At 34.7% G+C, this 26,912-nt stretch overlaps 3 protein-coding genes across 3 annotated transcripts in view; 2 read left to right on the forward strand and 1 right to left on the reverse strand.

Annotated features, from left to right (window-relative positions):
* The first annotated feature begins 317 nt into the window (after nt 1–317).
* Nucleotides 318–12,042, forward strand: LOC132552503 (mitogen-activated protein kinase 7-like). Its single transcript, XM_060216682.1, has 9 exons — nt 318–404; nt 3,438–4,085; nt 5,403–5,588; nt 6,182–6,289; nt 6,708–6,919; nt 7,557–8,046; nt 8,962–9,093; nt 9,568–11,179; nt 11,432–12,042. Exons 2-9 carry the CDS (start codon nt 3,542–3,544, stop codon nt 11,589–11,591), a joined length of 3,444 nt encoding a protein of 1,147 aa, XP_060072665.1. The 5' UTR covers nt 318–404; nt 3,438–3,541; the 3' UTR covers nt 11,592–12,042.
* A 3,065-nt stretch (nt 12,043–15,107) lies between these two features.
* LOC132552515 (large ribosomal subunit protein uL18m-like) lies at nt 15,108–21,330 on the reverse strand. Its single transcript, XM_060216698.1, has 6 exons — nt 21,240–21,330; nt 21,015–21,111; nt 20,303–20,380; nt 18,054–18,167; nt 17,479–17,599; nt 15,108–15,312 (listed from the first exon to the last, which is right to left on the reverse strand). Exons 1-6 carry the CDS (start codon nt 21,310–21,312, stop codon nt 15,160–15,162), a joined length of 636 nt encoding a protein of 211 aa, XP_060072681.1. The 5' UTR covers nt 21,313–21,330; the 3' UTR covers nt 15,108–15,159.
* Nucleotides 21,331–21,578: 248 nt separating this feature from the next.
* Nucleotides 21,579–26,912, forward strand: part of LOC132552512 (notchless protein homolog 1-like) — a 92,999-nt gene continuing 87,665 nt past the window's right edge. The window contains exons 1-6 of the mRNA XM_060216695.1: nt 21,579–21,637; nt 22,515–22,674; nt 23,054–23,274; nt 23,726–23,805; nt 25,782–25,858; nt 26,528–26,625. Coding sequence (XP_060072678.1) covers nt 21,633–21,637; nt 22,515–22,674; nt 23,054–23,274; nt 23,726–23,805; nt 25,782–25,858; nt 26,528–26,625 — 641 coding nt within the window. The 5' untranslated portion in view covers nt 21,579–21,632. The remainder of the gene's footprint in view (nt 21,638–22,514; nt 22,675–23,053; nt 23,275–23,725; nt 23,806–25,781; nt 25,859–26,527; nt 26,626–26,912) is intronic.

The raw sequence follows: 26,912 nt of genomic DNA on the forward strand, positions 1-26,912 counted from the left end.
TGGAATTTTCTGAGGACCCTCTTCCCAGAGGGCCAGAACATAACCAAATTATAGACAGAAAAAAAATGTTGACTTGATTCAAACCGAGACGAAATGTACCATCATGCTTGTTTGAAACTGAAATTAAAGCAGGACAAGTTAGGTTAAGCATCCATTGTTCTCACTTTCAAAAGCAAAACTAAATTTAATGCTACATTATACACAAAATCTTTGGCTTACGGGGACCTGTTATTCATGGTGTAATTTGAATTTCCCGCCATCGAAAATATCACAGTTATTTCCCCTTTCGTCCATCTTCTGTGAAATGAGTCTAGATATAAAAATAGTAACAGGGAACTGGAGATGACATGTAAGAAGATCTTCTGCGGTGTCCACCAAGGAAACACCACGCACAACCTATGAACGTATGTATTATGAAATAAAATATAGTGCTCTCATGTGGAATTAAGCACATATCTCTTGAAGGTAATGTCAATTCATTCGACCATGCTAATGGCGACATATTAGACAGACGTTTCGGCAACCGGAATTTACCTAGATGTTTCGGCACTTCGCTGGAAATGTTGACAGAAACTGAACTCCTACAATTTCGCTGTTTTACACATTGTTTTTCAATTTCACTGTGATAATGAGGTCATGCCTTAGTCGTGCTTTGGGGTTTTGTTTCTCTGGTGCAGTGTTTATTTTTCCGTGGAAGTCATAAATGATTTTATTTGACACTTCACGGAGTAGGCAATATATCAACACATGCGTTAGTCCGACGGCCTTTGGCTATCTATCTGCGATTTTGTTTTGTCAGAATCCTTCGGACTATACCTGTGAAAGATTTTAACCGACAAATTCATTTCTAAATATTATATTTTTGACGTGAACTGATTATTTTGATGATAAGAAAATTGACAGTTGTACAGTATGCAGTAGGGGTAGATGTTACAACAGATCCAGGGTAGTCGCCCTGTCACTGCTAACCCTACAACATGTACTTGACATTGCTTTTAAAACTTTGGTACATGCACAAGGCACTCCAAAGTTCTGCCACATAAGTTGGCAATTGGACAATGCTGTTGAAATGCCCATAAATCATAAATTATCACGTTGTAACATCATGTAGATGTGATTTATTTATAATGTCTAAATATATTAAATAGAACTCCTCCAAACCGACCATGCATGGAACATGAATATTTGGCCGGTTTAGGGAGGGTTCAGTTTGTAGAAGTGAAGCAAATCAGCTGGTCTGATTGAACCAATGCCATTCTGTACATTACATTACTTGTTCCATTCTCTTTTAGCATTTCCACTGCACATGTCCAAATGAATGAGGAAAAAACCACCTTTATAGAGTGAAAAAAACACTTTCAGAGGTGATTTTTGGTATATTACTATCATTTCGGACACAAAATTGGATCAGAATTGAGAGTGATTGGTATTGGGAAGGGTTTTATTACTATAAAGAGAATGTCATTCTGTGCAAGGCCATTTCATTTGGTTTCAAGAGGTGATTAGTTTTGAGAAGGATCAGTTCGGAGAAGTTGCACTGTTGTGCACTGTAGTGTCTTAGCTATGCACCTACGAGTATCTGATAATATTAATGGCATGGTGGTATTGCATGGCACCACAGGTTAATTGCATGCTAAATATACATTGTTAAAACAGAGAACACAAGCCTTTATAAAAATCATCCCTTTTCTGTCATTGAGTGATAGATTTTTACATGATTTTTAATATAGTTTCATGAAAAATGAGACTAGTGGTTTTTCAGAAGGTTACCAAAACTAAAATCTGGGGCCATTCTGCCACTACCAGACCAAAACAGACATTATCTCTGCTTAGTAGTGCCAGAAGAGATTGGTCAAAATCTGAGTAAAGAACTTGCCTTACTATATTAATTTTTTAACATACATGTACATTGAAATGTGTTAAAACTGTACATTTTCATAAAGCCAAATAAATGCACGTTTCTTTCATATATCATAAGTTATAAATTCAAACAGCCAATCTTTTTGCCAAATCTCAATTTAGATAGGGATTCTAAGTAGATGAAACAAAATCCCAGTTGCTCATTGGCTGATATAGTTGCCTAAGTCCAAATGTGCACACCTATCAAGTATCAACTTTTTATATTTTCTCATATTTTTTCAGATATTGTCAATATAAGCATACATTCCATAGTAATACAAAAGATAACATCGGGCATCCTCATATTCAAACGCTGATATCTTGAAAATTATGTACAAGAAAATTGTGATATTCTCTGAAAAATCAACATCATCAAATATAATTTTTACAAAATTTTTCTAAATAGTCTAGAACTGGATACCTCTAATTTGTGGTGATGATCATGTGTCAAGTACCCAGTTTTAGACTTGAGCCTTCAGTTAATTACAGTAAATTTAACAATCTCTTGGGTAAAATGTTGGTTCTTTTTTTAAACTCTACATCGTCAGATAGATGGAGATATCAAATTGCTCTGCACTTGCTGTATGTTGGATTTTTTTTTCATCCATTTTATATGCTTTAACAATGCTTGACAAAGAAAGTTTGTTATCACTTTTTCTTGAAAAATACAGGATAGATATTTCTCAAATTTCATCTGCAGGGGTCCCTTGGTCTCTGATTGTGCCTTTTTGATTTAAGGATTGATCAGAAAAACAAAATGGCTGGCAGGCAGTCATTCTTGATTTTGACAAGGAGGGGATGGTTCTTTCTTAAATTTTATAAACTTCATATGTAGACTCACCTTTGTCCCAAGTTGCACTGTATAGTTTGGGCTTGGTCTGGAAAGCAAAAAGGCTAACAGGTGTCAATCTTGGATTTTGACAATAAAATCTGTCTATTTAGACCCAAGATCCCCTTGATCCATTAAGTTGTGCCATTTTGAATTTGGGACTGTTCAGAAAAACAAAATTGCTGATAGGCTGCTATCTTGGATTTGACAATCAAAGATTAAGATCAAGTTGTTGAAAATAAAATCAAACCTAAGACTTCATTTAAATAATGTGTTTAATTGGTAAATTGAATTGATTGCAGTACATGAGATTGTATTTAATGCTTAAGTACTAACATAATTGGAAACAATTTCCTGTTTGTGAATGACTTGCAATGCAAACTGTTAATGTCTGAGTTTGACCCAATGACAGGTAAAGACATGTAGCAATGCTTTCCTCAACAGTTTTATTGAACAACATTGAGATAGAGAGGTGTTATTCTGCATTATTGGCAAAAATAGAGAAGAAAAAGATCATGTGAGAAAGGTTCATTACTAAGTTACCAGAATCCAATGGATTCTGATATTTAAGTGTTGAGAAATACTGTAAGTTTTATTAGTTGTCATATACACATGTATATAGTAATTAAATTAGGTAAGAAATATTGCCTATACATATATTATTAATTTCAATCCATTATGATATTGATTTCTGATATCTCCATTTCAGAATCAGAAGAAAGGAAAACAAATTGTTGCAGGATACTTTTGACAATGCTTTGAAAAATTAAGAGGAATTTCAGCTGTTGAAATTTGTTTGACAGAGCTGTAAACATGGCGTCGCTTCGTCCAAATGATCATGAAAATCTCATGAAAAAGCTCGCAATTGTGCAGAAGAAATCTCTTGATGTGAAATTTGATCTGACTGATACAGACTATCAGGCTGTGGAGAATATTGGTATTGGAGCCTATGGTGTGGTGTGTTCAGCTATTCACAGAAAGACTCAAGATCGTGTGGCTATAAAGAAAATCCCCAGAATATTTGACTACTGTAAAATAGGAACAACAACATACAGGGAAATAAAAATTTTGAAACATTTTAAACATGATAATATCATTTCTATCAGGGATATTATCAAGCCTAAGGAATCAATGGCTGAGTTTCGAGACATTTATGTTGTGTTTGATTTGATGGAAAGTGACCTTCACAAAATTATCTATTCCAAACAGGATCTTTCAGAGGAACATGTGAGATATTTCCTCTACCAGTTACTAAGGGGACTCAAGTATATTCACTCTGCAAATGTTATCCACAGAGATCTGAAGCCAAGTAATCTTCTTGTCAATGAAGATTGCCAGCTAAAGATAGGAGATTTTGGTAAAGTTTTTAGTCACAAATATAATACGTAATTTATATATATAGTTCATTGCAAATACTAATAACTTTCTCCAGGTCTTCTGTTGGTCTTTTGAAGCATAGAATCATTTAATGTTCATTACTTTTAATCATTGTTATCACATAGTCCTATCTTTTGCTCTCCTGCCCTAAAGGCAAAGTGAGCTAATGGCATACCATGGCATCCATCTGTCTGTCAACTTTTCTTCCTCTAAAAATTGCTACTTGTTATGTAAATGACATACATGATTTTGACCAAATTTGGTCAGAGGCATCCTTGCCAAATGGAAGAATGTGTTTTGTATAAATGAAGGGTCTTGGCCCCAAGGGGCGGAAGGGGTGGGGCCCAAACAGGGAATTTTTTTAAAATCCTATCTTCCTGTAGGCATGATTGAATTTTTGCCCAAATTTGGTCCGAAGCATTCTTAGGTGAAGAGGAATCAGTTTGGTATAAATGGTGGGGCTAAACCTCTTGGGGAAGGAAGAACAGGACCAAATATAGGAAATAGAGCAAATTAGTTAAAATACGACTCCCCCTGAAGGAATATTTGGATTTTCCCCAAATTTGGTGGAAAGTATTGTTGGATGAAGAGAAAACAATTTTGCCAGGTGAGCGATACATAAACAACAGATCTCTGCCCTCTTGGGTTGGGCCCAATATGGGTAAAAGAACAAATTCTTTAAGATCCTACTCCTCCTATAGGAATGATTGGATTTTGACCAAATTTGGTCTGAAGCATTCATTGGTGAAAACAAATAAATTTTGTCAGGTGAGCGATACAGGCCCTGTAGGCCTCTTGTTATAGTTGTGAAGTGTTTGCTTTGTAATAATAAAGCAAGTAATGAAGACTACGTATCATTTCTCTTATTATCCCCTGGTGTATAGAAGTAGGTAAGATTATAATATACATGTATTATACTTAATGCCCAAATTTTTCAGCACTATGTGTGGGTATACACTAGTTTTATTCCTTTAGGGAAATGATTAAACTTATAAAAGGAATTCAGTATCTCTGGTAAGTGTGAGTTTCAGTGTTGTAGAATCAAGGTCAAGGTCACCATTACTATTTTTTTTTAAAATCTTCCTCAGAAGAGGATTCATTCTTTGAGGGATTCTAATTATACATCACACGCTAGACCATTATATACCAGTATTGTACAGCAGTAAATTTGAAACAGCGAGGGGATGCATTATATTATTCTTTGTCCAGATTGAGTCCAATAAGATAGGTTTATAAGATGTTTGATTCATTGTCAATTTTTCCCTGTACACATCTCCACCATTTCTACTTTCTTTAGGTATGGCACGAGGAGTGTCAGCATCACCAGAAGAACCTAACCACTTCATGACACAGTACGTGGCAACACGCTGGTACCGTGCTCCCGAGATCATGCTGGCATTGGTAGAGTATGGCGCAGCTGTGGATGTGTGGTCTGTTGGATGTATCTTTGCAGAAATGCTTGGACGCAAACATCTCTTTCCAGGTGTGCAAGTTGTGATATCTTTAAAGATAAGCAAAAGAAATTCTGTTGATACAAGGATATATTATTTCATATTATTTCACTTATATTGAGCAAAACAAACATACAAATTCTTTCTCGCTTGTTTTTTTTTTATTATTATTATTTTACTCCTGTGTGCTCAGTCTACACAAGATTTATTGCACACAGAAATCTTTTTCCTCTTCAGTTATTGAAAGAAAATTTAAATTCAAATATAAAATAAAATTGCTGCATACATAGGAAATATTTCACACAATAAAAAGATACTGGAATACATGAACCTGGTTGTTTACAATCATTATAAGCTCGCCTATTCAAAGAAAAGTCAATCTGGCCATTTGCAGCATCCCAACTGGAAGTGTTAAATTTTTTTCATTAAGTTTTTTTTTTAGCAGTTCTGGATCACAAATTTCAAGGGGCTGTTGTTCATTAAATGATTCAAGAATTTATTTGAATTATTATCAGTATGTCAAATAATATTTTTCATATTTCTAGGTTTAAGAATAATTTTTTCAGTAGAAAGATATGGCTTAATCTTTGTTGACTGCTTTTCAATTTGTGTTTTTTTCTTACAGGGAAAGATTACATAAGCCAGATTAAATTGATCGTAGGAATACTTGGTTCCCCGTCTGATGGACTTTTTCAGTTGTGTCAATCGGATCTCATCAAGCAGTTTATTACAAGTAAGATATCAGTTCAACAAAGGTATTGTTTATAAATTCCAGTAAAGACCTGCCAGCTGATGGGTTTTCCTGGAGTCTTGAGTATTAGTGAACATGTTTGGCTACTTTTATTATATACAGTTTTTATCCGTCTATATCTTATGTCTATAGTGTATTCTTGAAAAGTTTTAAATTTAAACATTTTATATACATGTACCTTACACTTAAAAGATAATTTGGCTGCAGTTTTCTTGTCAAGACACAGAAGAGTCACTGAAAAAACAGATAACAAAATTAGCTTATATACCAGGAATGTATGTCAAACTTAGCACAGTTTATATGGTGCATTGAGTAATTTGAAATATAGTGAAAATTTTTTGGCTTTGTATTGTGTTTTTTAACATTAATCATGTATTCTTATCTTACTGATGTCTTCCAGAACTTGGGAAGAAAGAATCCATTGCTTGGAATTCTCTGTTTCCCAAGGCCAGTAAGAAAGCTCTGGACCTGTTGGGGAAGATGTTGGTGCTGCACCCTGGTGACAGGATCTCAGTAGATAATGCTCTCAACCATCCTTATCTCAACAAATATCACGATCCAGATGATGAACCAATATGTCTGCCAACGTTTAACTTTGATTTTGAGAATGAAGTATGTGATGTAGTTTCACATTAATGAACAAATATTATTGACTGTCTATTTATTACCTCTTATCAAGGACTGTTTTAAAAAAATGGTTATAATATACTGAGTGTTGCAGTTACACCATATATGGAGCATGTTCTTTATAGACAGGTATATGTACACTGCTGATGATCTTTATCCTGCTGTAAACTGAGAATACCAACATATTAATCATATTACGTCTTACTCAAAGTCAGGAGAAAGGCTGTTTAGAAGTCAGTGAAATACCATTAATTTATAATTTTTCTGGGAACAGCACTATAGTAAAGTTTATCCACTCATCAAGTAGCCGTTAGATTATAAACAGTAAGCTAAATATAGTGTTAGACTTGTAGATTATGAACAGTAAACAGAACACAGTGTCAGTTTGGTAGATTATGAAGAGTAAACTGAACACAGTGTCAGACGAGTAGATTATGAACATATGAACAGTTAATATTATGTCAGATGTTTACAGAAAACAAATGGTGTTATTCTGGTGCTCAGATTATGAATAACTTCTTATTTATCAATCTGATTTAATTGGATTCAGAATGTGGTGGTAACTGTAAAACCCACAATAATTCAAAGATAGGTATTGAGAATTCTTCTGTTTCTTTTTCAGGAAATGACAACGACTAAACTTCGGAATATCATTTACAAAGAGATCATGGATTATCATGAACCAAAAAGCTCAGTTATGAAATTTAGTGCCTGTCTCAAGCCAGTTCCTCGGGAATCTACATGTACTATATCAACACCTCCAAAACAGGAGAGTTCTACATCGCAAAGTTCAATAGATCAAAAGCCTGTATTAGATGGATTACAAGTTGTTCCCCAGATTCAGTTAAAAGAGGAATTTAAGCAACTGACAATCAAAAACAGTGAAGAAAGAGTTACTCTTGATAAGGATAGTATGAAGATACCCACAAATGATGTAGAAATGCCGAGTGCCAAGTCAGAGGGTGGTGAAGCACAGTCAGCTGCTCCTGTGTCTCGTATAAAGGAAGAGGTTCAACAGGAAATCAAGAAGGAAAATAAAACCATTTCATCTGATACCAAGGCCCTAGTGAAGGCGGCACTGCTCAACTCTAGTCTGAAGAAACAAAGACATGGTCAGTATACATTGCTTTTGTATGATGTTACCACTGGTAGAAACATTTACAGCATTATCATATATATTTAGAAAAATTAACAGCCTTTTTGTGTTGGGGAAATAGTAGGTGAACAACATTAACAATGCCAACAAGAAGATGTTTTAAGAGTAAATTGTAAATATATTGTTCAACATTATATCTTAATGTCTTACTTGTTGATTTATATGTAAAACCCATGTTTATGTAACATTTATAGATGTGAACAGATATTCACATTCACATATATTAAATGAAATTTTACACAAGCCTAATCTCAATGCACAATGCAGATAGGGTTTGGTGAGCTTCTAGAAATGCAACACGAGTGTTAATATTTAGCTGTACACCTTTAAGGTCACTCTGCCTGGCATTGTTCAGGAAATTTTACTTAAGGAAGAAGCTTAAGTACCTAGAAATTAATATGATATGGCAGATGGCCCTTTACAATATCCAATTGGGCATTAAAAAAAGCCAACATTGACGATGAAAGGCTGATGTTTATAGTGCACTGTACAACCTGACTCCCAGTAACACAACATACAGCATCAGGTGTAAAAATGGACAAAAAATAAAGAATAGACAGTCCACTGTAATGTTTTAGAATATAAATTGTATTTTTTTTTTGTACACAAGTGAGATATTGTAAGACCAGAATAAGTAGCAAGATATTGAAATGATCTCATCATAAGTGATAAAATAAATATGTAAGGGGAAAAACCTATGAATAAAAATGTAAAATTAAGCTTGAAATCATGATTGGCAGCGTTGTATTTACTGTAAAACTGGTTGGCTGTATTTCTTTAATTCATCTGAAAGGTAATAAGATTTTGTAACATTGATTCTTGTGCATTATCTAATAATGAAATCTGCTATTATCATCCAATGATTTTTTAGAATCTGCAGCAGATGGAGATGACAGACCAAAACCTATCACTGCAGCTCAAAGACAGAAGGAGAGAGAAGAAAAAAGAAGGAAGAAGAAGGAAAAGGCTTTAGAGAGGACAAAAAAGAAAAAAGAGCAGAAAGGTAGAATAATGAAATCTCGATGTTAAAGTGTATGCACATTTGGTGACTGTGATGAAAGTCTGGTATAAAAAAGCAACATAGATATATATAGTTCAGTTATGTAACAGAAGTAGAGGTAAGGAAGGTTTTACACTGAAAAAGGGATCATTTTGAAGTTTTTATGATGTCACAATACCTATTGATCCTTCAGAATTCATTTTTAGGCATTTTAAACTTTAAGAGATTCTTTTACTAGGTATGATTGAAATAAATATCATCAGTACAAACTTTGTATAAGCAGTTCTAATATAAGTACAGTATCTATAGATTGCATAGGTAAACAAATTACATACCCCATATATAACCATAGCTAATACCTAACCTTTGACATAAAGTCTGGAGTTGGGCGTATTACAGAACCATCATACAGTACTTGTTGGTAATTCTAATCAACTACTTAACTAAATAGTATTGTTATACTGTTATTTTTAACAGCTGCAACTGATGCTGGAGGATTTCTAACAGATGCTGACAGAGAACTTCTCAACAGATGGTCTAAGATGCAAAAAGTTAACCATCCTATTGCACCCAAGCCTGACAACAAGTCCAACCCCACACCTCAGCCTGCAAACTGTAATATGATATCTATAGGCGAAACAGGTCAGACACTGGGCCAGCAGTGTCTCCAACAGTACCTGGCCAATCAGAAAAAGGCTGCAGAAGCCCGTGCATATGATTCTGATCCATCTCAGCCACAGATCAATCCGAGTGGTACTGTACATCAAGGATCTCACAGAACAGAAAGTAACATATCACAACCTGGTCATTCTGGACAGCATCAGCCAGGCATCACACAGTCGGCCAACTTCCCTCAGGACAGTTCACAAAAGAATTGCCAAGCAGTTAATACAACTATGTCTGGTCTACAAGCTGCTCAAAATATAATCAGTACAAAAGTGGGAAATTCTCATGGGGATGTATCATCCAACAAACAAAATAACATGTCATATACTCAACAACTTTCACTGATTGCAGGAAGCCACAGTGGCCAAGGCATTATGGGTAATCTTGTTCAGCAGCAAGACATAATGGAAGGTGGTGTTCATAAATCTGAGGGAAATAATATAAATAATGACCTTTCAACTATTAGTTTTGAGAACTTAAAAATGCTTGGAATAATTAATTCCCAAACAGCAAACACAAATCTTCAGCATGGCCATTTCTTCAATACACCTCAGCAAAGTCTGTCATTTAGTACCTCTGGAGGGGAGAATGCACCAAGTGCCACAGCCACATCTCTCCTCCAAGATGAAAATCAAAATCAGGCCTTCTCACAAGTTCGAGGACCTGTTTCTCATGGGTCCCCAGCTTCTCCTCACAAAGAGTACAGCAATCATAGTTCTCCTGAGAGTTATCAGTCACATGGTTCACCAGAGTATTATCAAGGAGAAACACAAGATCAGAGTAACAAACATTTGGGGTCATACTCTGAACCCAGTCCTGACCTTCAACAAAGGTCACCACAACAGGGCTTCCAGCAGGGGGCACACGATTCTGTGTTTCAGCAGAGGTCTCCTCCATCAACATTTGACCAACAGCAATCTCCACAGTCGTTGTTCCAACAGCAGAATTCTCCTCAGTCAACCTTTGATGAGTTTGGTCGCAGGCCAAGTGATGATCAGCTCAGCAATGCAGATAGCCAGTCTAGCAACCCTGGTCTGTCGGATGCCATATTGTCAATGAACACAGTTCAGGATTTGAGTGGACACATAAATCAGATGCCATTTGCTCATGGACACTACTTTGCTGGTAGCTCCCAAATACCTTTCAAACAAGATGCCACTGCACAGAGTCAGCCTACTCAGCCTAATCAGCCTTATTTCACCTCTGGTTCCTCTATGCATCCTGGTCAGTCGCTGACCAATCATCTTGTATTCAATGCTAACTCTCCGCCAGGTCTAATTGCCTCTCTGTCCCGACAGTTCTCAAGGTCACAGGTTGATGACCCTTGTCCACCTGCCTTAGCCCTGACCCCACGTGGTACAGGAGCTGGATATGGTGTTGGAATGGATCTGGATGCCCTCATGGTTGATGCCCAAGAAATCGGGTGAGTCATTGTGTCAATAAAGAAGACATTGTGCTGTTCTTTCTACCCCAAAAGTTCCTAGATTTTCAAAGTAAATATTTCATATTTTATTTTATTGAGAACAGTGGTAGTACAAATGAATACATTTTCAATTTACCAAAAAGCAGGACATTGATAAAACTTAAACTAAAATGTTAATTTGTAAAATGATTGAACAATGATATTTTATTTGAACTTACTCTATCTATAGCTTATTCTGAATTGTATTTTCAGTGCCCGCCCTGAACCCTCACCATTGTCATCCTCCCTGCTGACTGACTGGATGGAGGTTACCAGTGACCTTAATATAGATATGGATGCCTTGGAGCAGGAGTTGAGCCTTCAGTCACCCATGACCTTGTCTTATAATGACCTCTCCATGTACACCACCTGATCAAGTGCTGTGTCATGGTTACATTTGTAGAGATGTTAAAAAAAAAAAAAATTGTGATACTGTATAGCTAGTAATACGCACTGGGACTACGCACTGGGAATTTCAGTATATTCACCATCAATAAAGATTGCAGGAAATTAAGTATGCAGCAATCATTTTTACCATGATTCCAAATCTCAGAAAATGATGTTATACAGGCATAAAATTTATTACCGTATAATGAGCCCAAATTGAAACATTGAAATATGAGCCCCACATAATCAAAAAAAAAAAAAAAATCAACAGTATGTGTTGATTTAGATGTTATAACTATGATATGACCTTAATTTACTGTAAATACACAGATTTCAAATCAAAGTTGTCAGTAGATTTTAAATGAAAGTGTTGAGGAATAGGGAGTGATTATGAGACAACACACTAGTCTTATTGTAATAAAACAGCAATTGAAAGACTTATTGAGTTATGTTTTCATTATATTAATACTACTGAATTTGTGATGTCATGCTAATAATTTAACAATATTCTTCTGGTATGCCATGGATGTGTTGCAACGTCCATTATTCATTAGGCGACCATGAGTCATTATTTTGGCCGAGAGGTTCCTTTGATGAAGCCTGATAGTTTGGAAAAATAAATGACCTTGACTTTATTCCAGTTCCTGGGTCAAATCTGTTCAAACCTTTAAACGACTTCTCAAAAACCAAAATCAGGTTTGAAGATTCCTGGGATGAAGCCCAAAACATGTTTAAAAAAATATTAATAAGAGAGAAAGACCTTCACCTATATTCAAGGTCACAGGGGTCATATAAGTTTAAAAATTCAAAATTCAAATGACATCTTCTTATGGACTAAAAGGCATTGAATCATATTTAGGTGGTAGATTCCTTCGGATGAAACACAACACAGTTAGCAAATGAAAAAGAACTTGACCTTTATTCCAGGTCACAAGGGTAATAATTTCACAGATTCTGTTAGCTCTCCATTGCGTTGAGAAGAGATTACCAAATTAAAAGAATGACAATGCCATGTCAAGGCTTAAAGGGTAAGGGTAACAAAAAAGAATATTTTGACTGCAGTGGGGTTGAGTGATAAGGGATATCAAACCACAGGGGATAGTAGGGTTTCTATTAGCATTAAGTCTATTTCATGTTTAACTCAATTATTTTTAAAGGACTATATTGTTGCTATGTCCTTCCATTCCTCAGTACAGGATGCTTTATGTTAGAGAAATGAAATTACATGCATATATATACATTGTATATGTGTTTATATATAAAAAATATATATACATGGAACTTGTTTTTCTTCATTAACTGAGTGACAATATCCAAAATATCAATACATTAACACAAAGCATCATATACAGTAATGTTGTTGATCTGAACTTCCAGATTTGAATTACCTGTTGTAATTGTACCTGAGCTCGATGTGTGTTGTATGTACATTGCGATCCAGGTGTTCATATCCCCTAATTAGACAATTTGCCACAAGGATCATGTTGAGAAAATTCCTGTTGTCTATTAGAACAACTTCCAGACTTCAAGGATGTAATTGTGGTGTCAGTGGTTAGTGTTTTGAATTTCTTTGACTAAGTGATTTGGTGTTGCAGATCCCGAGTTCGAAGCCTGGATTGGGCACGAGTCTAATTGTCTTCCTTTGTTAATTGTTACAATGTCAACACTTACCATCATATATATGTATTATATAAATTGGATGGTAAGTCAATGTGCCATGTGTCATTTTCAAGTGTGAATGTCCAAGCTGAAGGTGATAATGAGATGAGGCTCAATGTAGTCATTGCCATAATTATTTGCTCAATGAATGTAGTTTCAGGGAAATTTCATACATATATGTAATGCAGAATGCTGAGAGCCAGTCTGTATACCCAAGGTCAAGGACATATTGATGTTAAAAGTCTAGATCAACCGTCAGTTATGCTTTTCTGCAATGTAACTTCTGACTTAATGAAACTGAAAACTAGTGATTTGTGAACTTTGCTTGATATGATGAGTCAAATCTCAAGGTTTCCCAGAGGCTAAATAAAAATGGTGATAGCTGTATCAACACACCAATTACTTTCTTTAGAAATTGTCTACTGGTTTTGCATGAAAAAGGAAGTTTTTATTTTCATTGGCAGTGACCTTTAATTAAACTGTCAGAGACCTAGATTCAAGGTCAAGGTTACAATAAGGTGAAAAAGTTATTTCAGAGTCAGGACTACTTTTAAATGACAGTAGTGCCAGTGAAATGTCACAAGATAATGTAGAATGGCAGTGTGTTGTGAACCATTTCTAGGTCTGTATGAAGTAGATAAACATTGGGAAAGGTGGTATAATATATAACCTGATTCATCACTTCTGATAGAAAGTAAGTGTATGGATGTAGGGAGATTTGACTCTCTAGCTAAAGCCAGTCACTTTCATTTTGAACTTTTCTGAAGTCTGTGTTAACTGTTAAATTGAAATTATGTGCAACACTTAGAATATTGAAACAAATGAAAAAAGGTATTTCAGAGAATTTTTTCTGGGTTGGTTACAGAAAATGTTGGAGTATATACTATTGCAGTAGTCGATTATCTTGTATCCTGTTATTTATGTGCACATATGCTTCATTGGTTAATTGTCTGATGAAGGGGACTGTGTGATCAAAGAAATGTCACACATCAGTTTTGATATGAGAACATCTAAACCACAATGCTTTATAAATCAATGGGAAATATTCTACTTTAATTTATAATTCAAATAAACCAACAAGCTTAGTTTTCATTTCCTGGTTATCTTTAAATGACCATAGCTGACATCAAACAATATAAAATTGGTTACCAATGGCGATATACAAATTAGTGAAGGCCAGTCTTATTTTCACCGAGTTACAGTCTATGGGTCTATTAACTTTAATCTTCATTCTGTTTTCTGATTATTGTCATCAACATGAACAACTTCAAAAGTCATTGTAAAAGTTCAATGTCAAATCAAAATGGTGAACACTTTAAATACCACGAAAGCTGAGCTCCAAGAAAATATCAAATTTTACAATAGCTTTGCATCTGTGTACTTCCAACTTTTTGCCAATCTTTTTTTCAGTAGAAGAGGGGGCTTATTTGTGATGAATACAGTATATATGTTTGTACATTCCAGTTGTAACAACATTTTGAGGAGCATAAATAACTGATTTTTTGTGGAACATGTTATTGCCTTAAATTCATCTGTTCAGGTTCGTCCTAATGTCTAATTTACTCAATTATTTTTTGTCATTAGGCTTTGCAATAAAAAAAAATCCCCCCCCCCCCCCCCCCCCCTGAGGCATTTGAACTTAATTTAATGTCTGCTTTGCTTCGGAGGTACAGAAGGTTTTTCTTAATTTGTAATAAATATGAGTTATAAGATAATAATAGTCTTACTCTAATGAACACGTCACATTGAAATGACTTTTAACTTGTCCTATAATCTAACATGACATTTGCCTACACCAGGGTATGAGAACAGTAAATCCCACTTTCTAAAACAACACTTAAAATGAATGATTTCGACATTTTATTGTACACAAGTATTTAATGAGTGGAGAAATGTCAGGCCATCTGATGATCATCCCTGTATTTCTTGCGCTCCGCGTATCTGTTTGGTTTACTGTAGTCTATGCCTGGGCAGTAAGTTGGTGTGATCACATCAGGCTCTGTTAATTCCAAATTCATTGATTCCACACCCGCCAGAAATGCCTCATACTGAAAAATATAATCATAACAATAATAAAATCTGTCCCTTAATCTACATCATATGTTTCCTCTTCTGTCTTGCTTTTGTGTCAAGTAGGTTATGTGAAGTAGAAGACTGTTACTAGCATGGTTTTTAAAGAAGAAAATAAATTGACTGAATATTGGATAGATATTTTGTGGTAGGATAGGAGTAAAAAGTTTAACAATTATAGAAACAAGAGGCCCATGGGCCTTAACGGTCATCTGACAAAAAGCAAGCCAAACCTAGAAAGTGGGTTGAGGTCATTCATTTGAACAAACTTGGTAGCCTCTCCTCCAAGCATCTTACAGGCCCAATATCAGCAATGGACTTTTGCTTGTTGAGAAGAAGTCGTTTGTATATTTTCATATTTGACCCCTGTGACCTTGAAAGTGGGTTGAGGTCATTCATTTGAATAAACTTGGTAGCCTTTCCTCCAGCATGCTACAGACCCAATATCAGCACTCATAGACTTTTGCTTATTGAGATGAAGTCGTATATTTTAACATATTTGACCCCTGTGACCTTGAAAGTGGGCCAAGGTCATTCATTTGAACAAACTGCCAGCATGCTATGGGCCAAGTATTACAGGCCTTCATATGAAAGTTTTCAAGGTCATTCATTTAAATAAACTTGGTAGCCTTTCCTCCCAGCATGCTACAGACCCAATATCGGCACTCATAGACTTTTGCTTATTGTGATGAAGTCCTTTGTATATTTTAACATATTTGACCCCTGTGACCTTGAAAGTGGGCCAAGGTCATTCATTTGAACAAATAGGGCTCCATGAGCAGCTAGCCAAGTATTAGCCCCCTAGGCCTTCTAGTATTTGAGAAGAAGTTATTTAAAGATTTTGACATATTTGACCCCTGTGACCTTGAAAGTTGTTCAAGGTCATTCATTAAAACAAACTTGATAGCCCTTCATCCCAGCATGCTACAGACCCAATATCGGCACTCATAGACTTTTGCTTATTGAGAAGAAGTTGTTTAAAGATTTTAACATATTTGACCCCTGTGACCTTTAAAGTGGGTCAAGGTCATTCATTTGAGCAAACTTGGTAGAGCTCCATGCCAGTATCCTTTGTGCCAAGTATTAGCCCCCTAGACCTTCTAGTATTTGAGAAGAAGTCGTTTGAATGAAAAGTTTACGCACGGCGGACGACGACGGACGAAGCATGATGACTATAGGTCATCGGACCCTTCGGGTCAGATGACCTAATAAAAAAACAGACAAACATCTTGCAAGTGTTGAAGGTTGTAAGGGTGAATAATGTGAGTCTATTTTATTTCATTGATAACAGATTTCAGTAGTTGTGGGATGCTGATATTATCAGTAACTTATCTAATGTTAAAATATTTTTAACCACAAGAAAAAAATAATGAAACATTCCCTATATATTGCAGGATTAAATTTCCCAATTTTAATTGGACAATGTAGAAAAGTACCATATAGCTGGTAATTGTCACGAGTCAAGATTTTCGTGATTTTCTTTCAATCAAATTATAATTTAATGAATGAAAATTTCACAACATGTAAAAGGACATTTGGTACACCTGTGTCGCATTATTTTATGGATTAAATTTTTGCGATCACATTGTATTGCAAAATAGTGAAAATATAATTCCTTCAAAAGTAACAGGCTAAATGATATGTGTTATTTGTCCTGGACTGACATGTAATTAATCATTGTAAGGTATATTTGTAACAAAACTTTGCTGACATGAGGTGAGGATCAGAATGGTGCTTGATATGATGCTAACTTCCTTTTTATTTGTGGAGAAATTGGCTCTAAGGGGAACACAGGGTATAAGAAGCTTCAATTTGCCACCTAGATTTAGTCATGTGACGTTTAAGGCTGCTTGTGATCTTGCTATCATTACCCATTCATTGGTTAAAATTTCCATAACCTATCAACTCACATGTATTTTGTTTACAAATACACTTAGGAGCCAAAGTTATTGTGAATTTGTCACTAGTGCATGAATTCAAACTATCATACTATACTATATATTCAAGTTAATATATTACTCCATTTAAACAAATACACAATAAGTAAATTACTTATTGGATATCTGTATACTCAGAATTATGTAGAGATGTATGTATAGGTATGTTTTATGACAAAACTTCTTTAGGTATAAAAACCTACAAACCTTTGGAAAAATGGTTCCCTGGAGAGGATCAAAGTGCACTTGTGTAATGCCAGCCTCAAGACATCGCTGAGCAATGACCTGGCCTACATAATAGGCTTGCTTCACTTTACCACAATCAGAGCTGTAATTTAATAAATCATAAATCACATAATACATAGCACTGGTGGTTTCAGTTTCATAATAATTGAATTCACATAATCAAGTGATTATCAATTATCATTGGTTTCATGCATTAACTGCTAAACATAACTTCGAGTTAAACTTTCCTCAATCTCACTTAGTAGAAATATTCCTCAATATCACTGAACACAAATATTCACTAGTCATTAAACACAAATATTCCTCATTGTCATTAATCACTAATATTGCTCAATTTCATTAAACGCAAACAATGCTCAATACCACTAAACAAAAGACCACTTAATTCTTACAACTCACATTCCACAATTTTGCTAAAATGCATGACAATCTAGGACTTTCCATTTTCTTTTTACCTTAATTAAACACAAAACAATAGATCTAATGTTCCACCTAAGATAAATATAATGGAGGATATAATGTGCTATATAACCTACCCAGTGAAGACATGTTTCATTTCTGGAGTGTCTGTAGAAAATTTGATGGTGAACTTTCCGTTTAAATGTTTGACTGATGCTGATGTTTTTCTGTCAGTCATTTTATAACTTAACCTGAAAAAGATAAAAAAAAATATCTGAAAGTTTGGATACTGTCCTCGGTCTTAGTAACTTGTACAGTGCCACATATATGTAACTAAAGTCTAAATGTATCACATAAAAAAATCATCTTAAACATTTGTTTTAGAAATCACAACTTAAGATGGTAGCCTCCAATCAATTAAGTTTACTTTGTACAATATAAAAATATATCTTTACTTTTAAAGATTGCCAAAGAGAAGCAATTCAAAGAAGTTTTAATGGACAGCACTAATATTAGATCAGACATGTCTCGAGTCCCTTAAGATTTTTACACACTTTTTGACTTTCAAAAAAATACACCTTTTCTTTCAAATAAAATTGGCTTGAATGCAAGACTACAATGATCCCAACATGAAGTTCCACACAGAGATTATGACATGTCATCAGGTGTTGACAGCCTGGGGGTCGGGTAAGACGGGTCGATTGTTAAACAAACTATTGCAATATTTATGGCCTTGAAAATATGCTATTGCTATTGAGAAAAAGCTATCACAATACATTGATAAGTCAACCTATCATTACACCAGTAAAGTTTAATACCTGTATCAAGTAACTGTTAGCTTCCGGTATAAAGATGATCAAACAACTTTAAGTAAAATGCTATTTTAAACTAACTGAATGCAAGGGTTATATTTCTGCTATCTTATAATAAGTGGAATGAAGAGTGTTTTGAGAATTGACAAAATACCAACTACTAATTGAGAGTTTAACAAGGAAAAAAGAGACCAAGAGGGCCTGTAAATCTTAATGGATATTAGAGGAGGATTGCCAAAAATAAAAATCAAGTAATGTGTTTTCCTTGTTCAAGGCTCCAATGAACACCAGAAACCATACACAGTATTGCAAAGAGATGCTGTTCATATATAACATATGACTGCTCTTGATACACTAATTTTCAAGAAAGGTGTTTGATTTTTCACAAATCTGACCCCTGAGAATTTGAACGTTATTTATTCATGGAAAATCTGAAGTGCTCCATTTTAAGTACCTACATACAAAACATCAGGACACTCTCTGAGTTTTCTGAAACTTGAGATGATTTTTAAAATTTTATATTAGACTCTAGTGACTTTGAAAACAGGTCAAGGTCATTTATTTGAAAAATTTCAAAAGACTCTACCCCAGGCAACTGTAGTCTTTTGCTTATAAAATTGATGAGAGACCTTTAGAAGAGGTAATCTGAGAAGAAGACCCTTTAAGATTTTAACATATCTGACACCTATAACCTCAAAAATACATCAAGATCATTCATATACAAATAAAAAAATAAAACTTTCTAACCTAGGTACATGATGACATAATATCAGGGCTTTGAGTCTTCTTGAACTTGAAAAAAAAATTCTAAAATATTTAATCTGGGTGTCTGCTGATATAAAATGAAGTCTCTGGGTCTTATGGAAATTGAGAAGAAAACATTTAAATGTGTTAAAGTAATCTAACCCCTGCAACCTTAAAGATAGGTCCTGGCCAGTTACATATCATAATAGCAATCTGTTCCATGTACTGCCTGGACAAGCATCAGTGCATGCTGTCTTTCTGAGCTTCATTCTGTGAAGTTTTCAATATATTTGACCCCTCTGAACTTGAAAATAGGTTAATGTTATTAATATGATGAAACATTATTACATTCTACATTTTACATCTACTGACATTCAGGAATTGGAAAAGAAGATAATTCAAGTTTTCAACTTATTTTACAATAATTGTGACCTTAAATATAGGTTGAGGTCAGGTATATGAGAAGGTGAAGGTCATTCAACTGATGATGCTATGGAACATTCCATCAGAGATACCTACTGAAAAAATACTAGACCTTTTCTACTTCTAGAACTTGAGAAAATGACCCTTAAAATTTTCAACAGATTTGACTGTGATGACCTTGAAAATAGGTCAAGGTAATTCTTATGTGAAAAACTTGTGGTGGTTTGACCCAGGTGCCTCCTGGCCAAATATTAGCACTGACTTCCTTTAAAGAAGTTACAAATTTATGGATAGATCCATACCATAAGTTCTCTGGCACTTTATATCATGGGAGCTAAAAAATAGACTTTGGAGTGATGTTAGACTCAACTTTTTACCTAACATGTCTGAAATAGTTGAATACTTACAGGTGGTAGGACTTCTGTACTCTATCTTGGAACTGCCATCCTTGTGGCTTTCTTGCCAAAGCCATTTTTTCCAAATTTCTGATTATTAAAACATAACATATTTATTAAAGCTATTGCAAAAGGATGGCCAAATCATATGTATTTTGTACATTCTGAAAAGAAGTGTATTCATGTGTAACCCTGGTAAAATACTAGCCGCAATATACCACTCAGCTAGAGAGAACTTCTCTTTAGCTCGATTGGTTCAGCGCCAGACTAGTAAGCCAGGGGTCCCGGGTTTGATTCCTAGCAGAGGCATTGAAATAGATTATGACCTCTGTTACACATGAAATAGATGTATATATTATTATTGAAAAAACACCAGAAAACTCTTAACAATCTCATTCATTGATAAAGGAAATGTTAACTGGTTTTCTTGACAAGTGTTTTTAATGAAAGGATTCTATCTGTAACATTAATTACTGTGATGAAAAGATCCAACACCATGCAAATGGGTATGAACATCCCTCTGAGTTGAGAGGATGGACTGAAACTCTTAATACATCAGATTCTTCATTATCTATAATGTTAATTGGGAAGAAAGACAGTATATGGTTAAAGTCGTTATCTACCCTCTGAATTGAGAGGGTTTATTGTACAGACTACAGTTAATCTTCAAAAAAATTGAGGATGTTCACTATCTCTTCAATGTTTATTCTATAAGGTCATCTACCTTGGGTTTCTGTTCCGAAACACGGGATTTATTTTATAGTTTGCATTCGGAGACGCATTCTCAGTTGAGTTGGCGGTTGACACAGAACAACATCTCACTACAAAATAAGTAAAAAGTTACAAGGCATCGACCATGATCCGTCAAAACTGGTGATTCAATTAATACAAATGGCAAATAAATTCATAGACGTATTTAGATTTAATGCATGAAAGTTGGCATGCATACCATTTCTACAAAAGCACGTCAGAGTTCCTGTGGACAAAGGTAAATTAAGTCTTCCTCCAAGTAGTAGTGCCATTTTGAGATTTTGGAACTGCCCTTGGATTTTCTTAGTCACTCGAACGCTTAACACTATTTATATACTCCAAACTTATTTCTGACGTAGTAAATGAGTAATCCTTTTATAATTTTTTCATTACACAATATTACTCAACACGAGAGGAATAAATTGCACTATTATAATTCAACTTGCTATAATACATAATATACGTATAATTTAGTTATATAGGTAAAGAATTACTATATTTTTCATCTGAATAAAATAACAGCTGCTCCCCATTCTCAACCGGAAGCACATGGTAAATCTAGCAGAAACGTCAACAAGACATCGATATCATCATGAGGTATTGTAATCAGACATTAATTATCATGTTAAGCAATATGGAGCAAACACATTCACCTACAGTGTAATATTTTATAGCATTGTTGCTTTGATACTGTGCTGTCCGTTAAATCCACAGTTGTGTAATGAAGTCACCACTGATACAGGGTCTGTGGTTATCATTGATACATACTTTATAGTTATGAGGATACTGTAGCTCGACATCCTGTCACTAGAGAGACTATGCTCTAAACATAGATACGTTAGTATAAAAGTCATAGATGTTTCTCAAAGTTCAAAGATAATTATTCAAAATGGCATATTGGCATTCTCTTTTGGGGATATATAATAGGTTGGACATAACCCCTCTATAGGTAATGGTCCTGCATTTGGGGGACAGTTATAAAATTACCGCATTGAGTCATCAGTTAATAACTAAAATGTAGGGTCATTCTGAAATAGAAACATAAATGAAAAAAAGAATTCAACAAAAATGGGTGTCATCTTTTTAATGTGACCCATGCCAATAGCCAATGCGGCAATGCACATCATAGGAATTGCAAAGAAAATGTTCATTTCTGTTATCTAACTTTGTGTTAAAATGACAATTTATAACACCGACTTTGTTCTCCATTAACTTTGTGATATTTCACAAAAGGCGAGACAATATAATTCAAAACTTTTTATGTAAAAATGATCAAAAATGCATTGGTTATTGGGCCATGTCAAAAATATGACACCCTTTTCTGTTGCAAAAGTTTAAAAGAACTTTATGTTTCTCTTTGAAATGACCCTGCTTGTGAAGCAGGGGGTGAAGGAGTCAATGTCCTATATCCACACTTAAAGCAAAATACTCTTTCTTGTTGCTTTGTTTTACTATGTTCTTTGCTACTGTACAGTGACAATGAAAATGTGGATGAAGCAGAGGGAGAAACTGGACAGCGAATCCTTGCTCAGTTCAAGAGTGAAACAGGTGAAGTGGCAGGAAGCTCATTCGACTTACCTGTAGATATTACACCTGAGAAGTTACAGCTCATCTGCAATGCAATACTCAGTAATGTGAGTAGCGATTTCATATCAGTCTTACATCAACATGTACAGTATTAATTATCATATTGTATATACATAAGTGAGTCGAGAAAATAATGAAAAGACAAAAGCAACTGTATTCTAATGTATTTTATTGACATTCTCAAGAGAACAAAATATGAGCCACTATAACTTAACCAGTTGGCTAGGTTCCTCAACTTATTAAAGAAAGCTATCACATTAGGAATTTGATTAGGATTTATATTATCATATTTATTTTTAGTAAGTTTTCATCCTGTTTCACAGAAGAAAATTGTCATGTTCACAAAATAAAGCAAAGATTGGGAAATTTTCACAATTTTTGGTAAAAATCTTTAGATAAAAAACACTGATTTAAATTTTTCCACAGACCGAAGCAGTACCCTATTCCTTTTTCGTGAACGACAATGAGATCACAACATCGCTGTCTGACAGTTTGGACAAGGATGCCCTTGAAAACACAGAGAAGGTGCTGGATATTGTGTATCAGCCTCAGGCTATCTTCCGAGTCCGAGCAGTTACTCGTTGTACTAGCACCATTGCTGGACATGCTGAGGCAGTCATCGCTGTGTCCTTTAGTCCTGATGGCAGGTAAAAAAAAGTGAACTCTTGGTCCCAGATTTGCAAAGCCTGGTATATGTCTTTAATCATCATTGCAAGTATTATTTTGAAGTGGAGATGTGGATTGATCTTCTCAACATGTCAGGTGCATTGCTATTTTCATGATACAAATGTGCCAAATTTAACCTCCTGAAATAGGAAAAGGACAGTCAGTTCACACATTTTTTTCAAATTTGATGTTGATTTCACTACAGAATTTGTACTGAAATTGATATTGTTACTGACATATGTAGTTCAGGTATCTATGATATTGACCTTCAGAATGGACGATTGGTGCGAGAAAAATGATTAACAAATGCCTTGTTATGTAAACAGAAAATCTAATCTAATCTGTGAACCATAGGCTATAGTAGTCAGTGATATTGATGACTACTATTGTGAAGTATAACCAGATTGGTTGATGTTGTTTTGTGTGTTGTAGATATCTAGCAAGTGGTTCTGGTGATACTACCGTCAGATTTTGGGATGTCAACACAGAAACACCACAGTACACATGTAAAGGTGAGACTTATAGTTGATAAAAATCTTATTTTGTTTTCTTTGTTTTTGTATGTAGGAGTTGGTAAATTTAATTTTAGTTACATCATTTATTATTGTTATCCATGATAATCCACAATTACATATTGGTCACATAAATTATATTTATATTGTCTAAAATTTTGTAACAGTTAACATTTATATATAATTTTGCAAAAATTGTATTTTGATTACTTTCTTGACCAAAATGCTGACATCAGCAAGTCCAGCGATTGTATGGAATAGTATAGTCACAAATTTAACTTGAATATTAATGTAAAAGAGTAAACTATCAAAGTTTTTAAAAATGATTACATTACTTTATTTTTTTCGTTTATTTGAAATAAAGGCAGTATATTTGCACATTGATATTTCATTAAGAAATGATGTGGCTTTCAGTCAGATCTTACAGAACAATGTGTCAAGTGTTTCTTTGGGAATTATTCTTGTTTTTGTGTTATAGAGTGGATGTTGATTTTCTTACATCATTCAACAACAACAGATATGATAGTAAAGAATGATCACTTTGTATATAGGAAAAACAAAGCATATTACAAATTTTGATCTTTGAGCAATTTCTGTAAGAAACAAGTCATTTTAGCACATTAGACAAGTTAAAATTCCCAAAAAACATGCCAACTGTTAACATCACATTCTGCTTATTTATCACATTTCACTCTGAAAAATAGAACATGATATTAAATGGGTTTCACTGGATATTGATACTGCAAGTGACCAGTGGCCATTTTGATTTAACTGGGAGACATCTAGATTTATTCCTACAGTCTCATATGATACATGTATAGCTTGGTACACTCCCACCTAGATTACATTTTATTAAACAGTAAACTGACAGTAGAATGGCAATATATGGTGTTGAGGATGAGTCAGTATTTACAATGTAATTGGTCAAATGTATGATGATGCTGTCCATTTTAATATTATAGAAGTATCACTCTTTTCTTATATTAAAATTATCTACTGTAACAATTTATTGGTTTTTTAAGTCACCAGATCATCTTCACCTGGCATTGTGTACCCATAAACAAATAATTATTTTCGACTTCTTCTCAAAAGCTCCTGATCAGATTTCAATGAAGAAACCTTCCCTGGCCTCAGATGAACCAAAATTGTGAATTATACAGTCCCCTCCCACTTAGGGCCTGAGGGGCGGGGCCAAAAGGGGTCAAATTAACTTGGATTCAAAAATCTTTTTCTCAACTCCTAGATATGGTAGAAGTAAATACTCTTTATGGATGGAAGAATCGTAAGGTGCTTTACCTTAATTGTGAATTTCATGGCCCCAGGGACTCATATTTCTGCGTGGGGAGTGGGTAAAGTGTACTATATTTTATATAGGAAAACTAGATTTTTGAGTATAGTTTGTTTAAATTCCATTGGAAATATTTCAAACTTGGCTAGAATTATGAGTGAAGGATGACAGATTGATAATATGTCCATATTGATTTTGACTGACCCCAAGGGACTGAGAGGCGGGGCCAAAAGGGGTCAAGTTGATATTAATTAAAAAAATCTTCTCAACACCCAGGTATGGTAGAATCAAATGCTCTGTATGGATGGAAGCATGGAAGGTGTTTTGATTACCAAATGGGTCTCACATTTCCTTCTGGGGAGGAATGTTTTAATCTCTACTGCAATTCTCTTAGAAAAATTGAATTTTTGAATATAACTTTGGTTATTTCCCTCTGGACATAACTGTGTTAGAATAATTTGACTATAGGATGACAGTTTTGATAGTATGCATGTATTGGCACTGGCTTACTTTATTCAGTGTAATGATTTCTGTTCCATGACACTTGATAACTACCCTTTAACCTTTTTATTCAATATTGCTTCTCCGGGTACCATCAAAGCTCGCCGCTTGGCCTCTTGTTGGTTTGATAGACTGTTCAGATTATAACGTTGGTATATTACTTGTTGTTATTGTTGTTTTCTTATAGGACATAAGCACTGGGTGTTGTGTATAGCATGGTCACCAGGTGGCAGCAAACTGGCATCAGGCTGTAAAAACAGTCAGGTGAGTAACATGTCCACTTATCCTTCTTGTTTTCTAATTTTTTTTTCAGTAAATAGAATGTATTTAGCCAATATCAAAATTGTTTCTTTCTTTGGGATTTTGTAGTCATTTTAGAATAGAGCATGTAAAATAATTCAACAGCATGTACAAGATCGGATATCAATAACTGGCATAAATAATTAGTATTGACAGTAGTGGAATACTGTTTGGTTTTTACATGGATTGATTAATTAAGATGATTCTTTAGAATATATCTACTAAGCTAGAAAAATTAAGCCTAGATTACCTGAAGACTGATAGTTGACACACAGAATATATTTTTAGGTTCTGAGTTTCCATTTAATATTCCATTTAAGAAATGAATCTAAACATTTTTGAATACAGCAAGCTTTTGGCAAGCTAAAATGAACAATTTGTAATAACTTTAATCAATTATGATTTGACAGAAAGATTTTGTAGAAAATGGACATTTCCACGTCAAACTTGAAATCAGTTGTCACATTGCAATCTGTAAGTGTGTAACATTGTTTAATTGTTTGAACCAGATATTACCACTGGTTATACATGAATTGTACATGAGTTAAAAAATATGACATTAGTATATTACTAAAGAACAAGGAAATCATGTGGTATTTTAAAATTATGGTGGTCGACTGTATCTGTTGGTAGGTGTGTCTTTGGGACCCTGGTACTGGACAACAGCTGGGAAACACACTGGTAGGTCATAAACAGTGGATCACCTGGCTGAGCTGGAAACCTTTACACCTGTAAGTCACCTTCTCCTAGACACTTGTAGTAGTGGAGTTCCTTAACCTAGACACATGTCTAGACACAATGTAGTACTGGAGTTCCTTAACCTAGACACATGTCTATTGCCACAATGTAGTACCGGAGTTCCTTAACCTAGACACATGTCTAGACACAATGTAGTACTGGAGTTCCTTAACCTAGACACATGTCTAGACACAGTGTAATGCCAGAGTTCCTTAACCTAGACACATGTCTAGACACAATGTAGTTTTAGAGTACCTTATCCTAGACACATGTCTAGACT

The sequence above is a fragment of the Ylistrum balloti genome, unplaced genomic scaffold, assembly GCF_031769215.1.
Source record: "Ylistrum balloti isolate Yb309-2 unplaced genomic scaffold, AGI_CSIRO_Ybal_v1 Utg370252, whole genome shotgun sequence".
Taxonomy (NCBI): domain Eukaryota; kingdom Metazoa; phylum Mollusca; class Bivalvia; order Pectinida; family Pectinidae; genus Ylistrum; species Ylistrum balloti.

Coding starts and splice junctions, on each gene's coding strand:
- LOC132552515 (XM_060216698.1), bottom strand. CDS start 21,312: ATGGCACTACTACTTGGAGGAAGACTTAATTTACCTTTGTCCACAGGA. Junction 21,112..21,239: donor GACGTGCTTTTGTAGAAATG/GTATGCATGCCA, acceptor CTTATTTTGTAG/TGAGATGTTGTTCTGTGTCA. Junction 20,381..21,014: donor TTTCGGAACAGAAACCCAAG/GTAGATGACCTT, acceptor TTTAATAATCAG/AAATTTGGAAAAAATGGCTT.
- LOC132552503 (XM_060216682.1), top strand. CDS start 3,542: ATGGCGTCGCTTCGTCCAAATGATCATGAAAATCTCATGAAAAAGCTC. Junction 4,086..5,402: donor GCTAAAGATAGGAGATTTTG/GTAAAGTTTTTA, acceptor TACTTTCTTTAG/GTATGGCACGAGGAGTGTCA. Junction 5,589..6,181: donor ACGCAAACATCTCTTTCCAG/GTGTGCAAGTTG, acceptor TTTTTCTTACAG/GGAAAGATTACATAAGCCAG.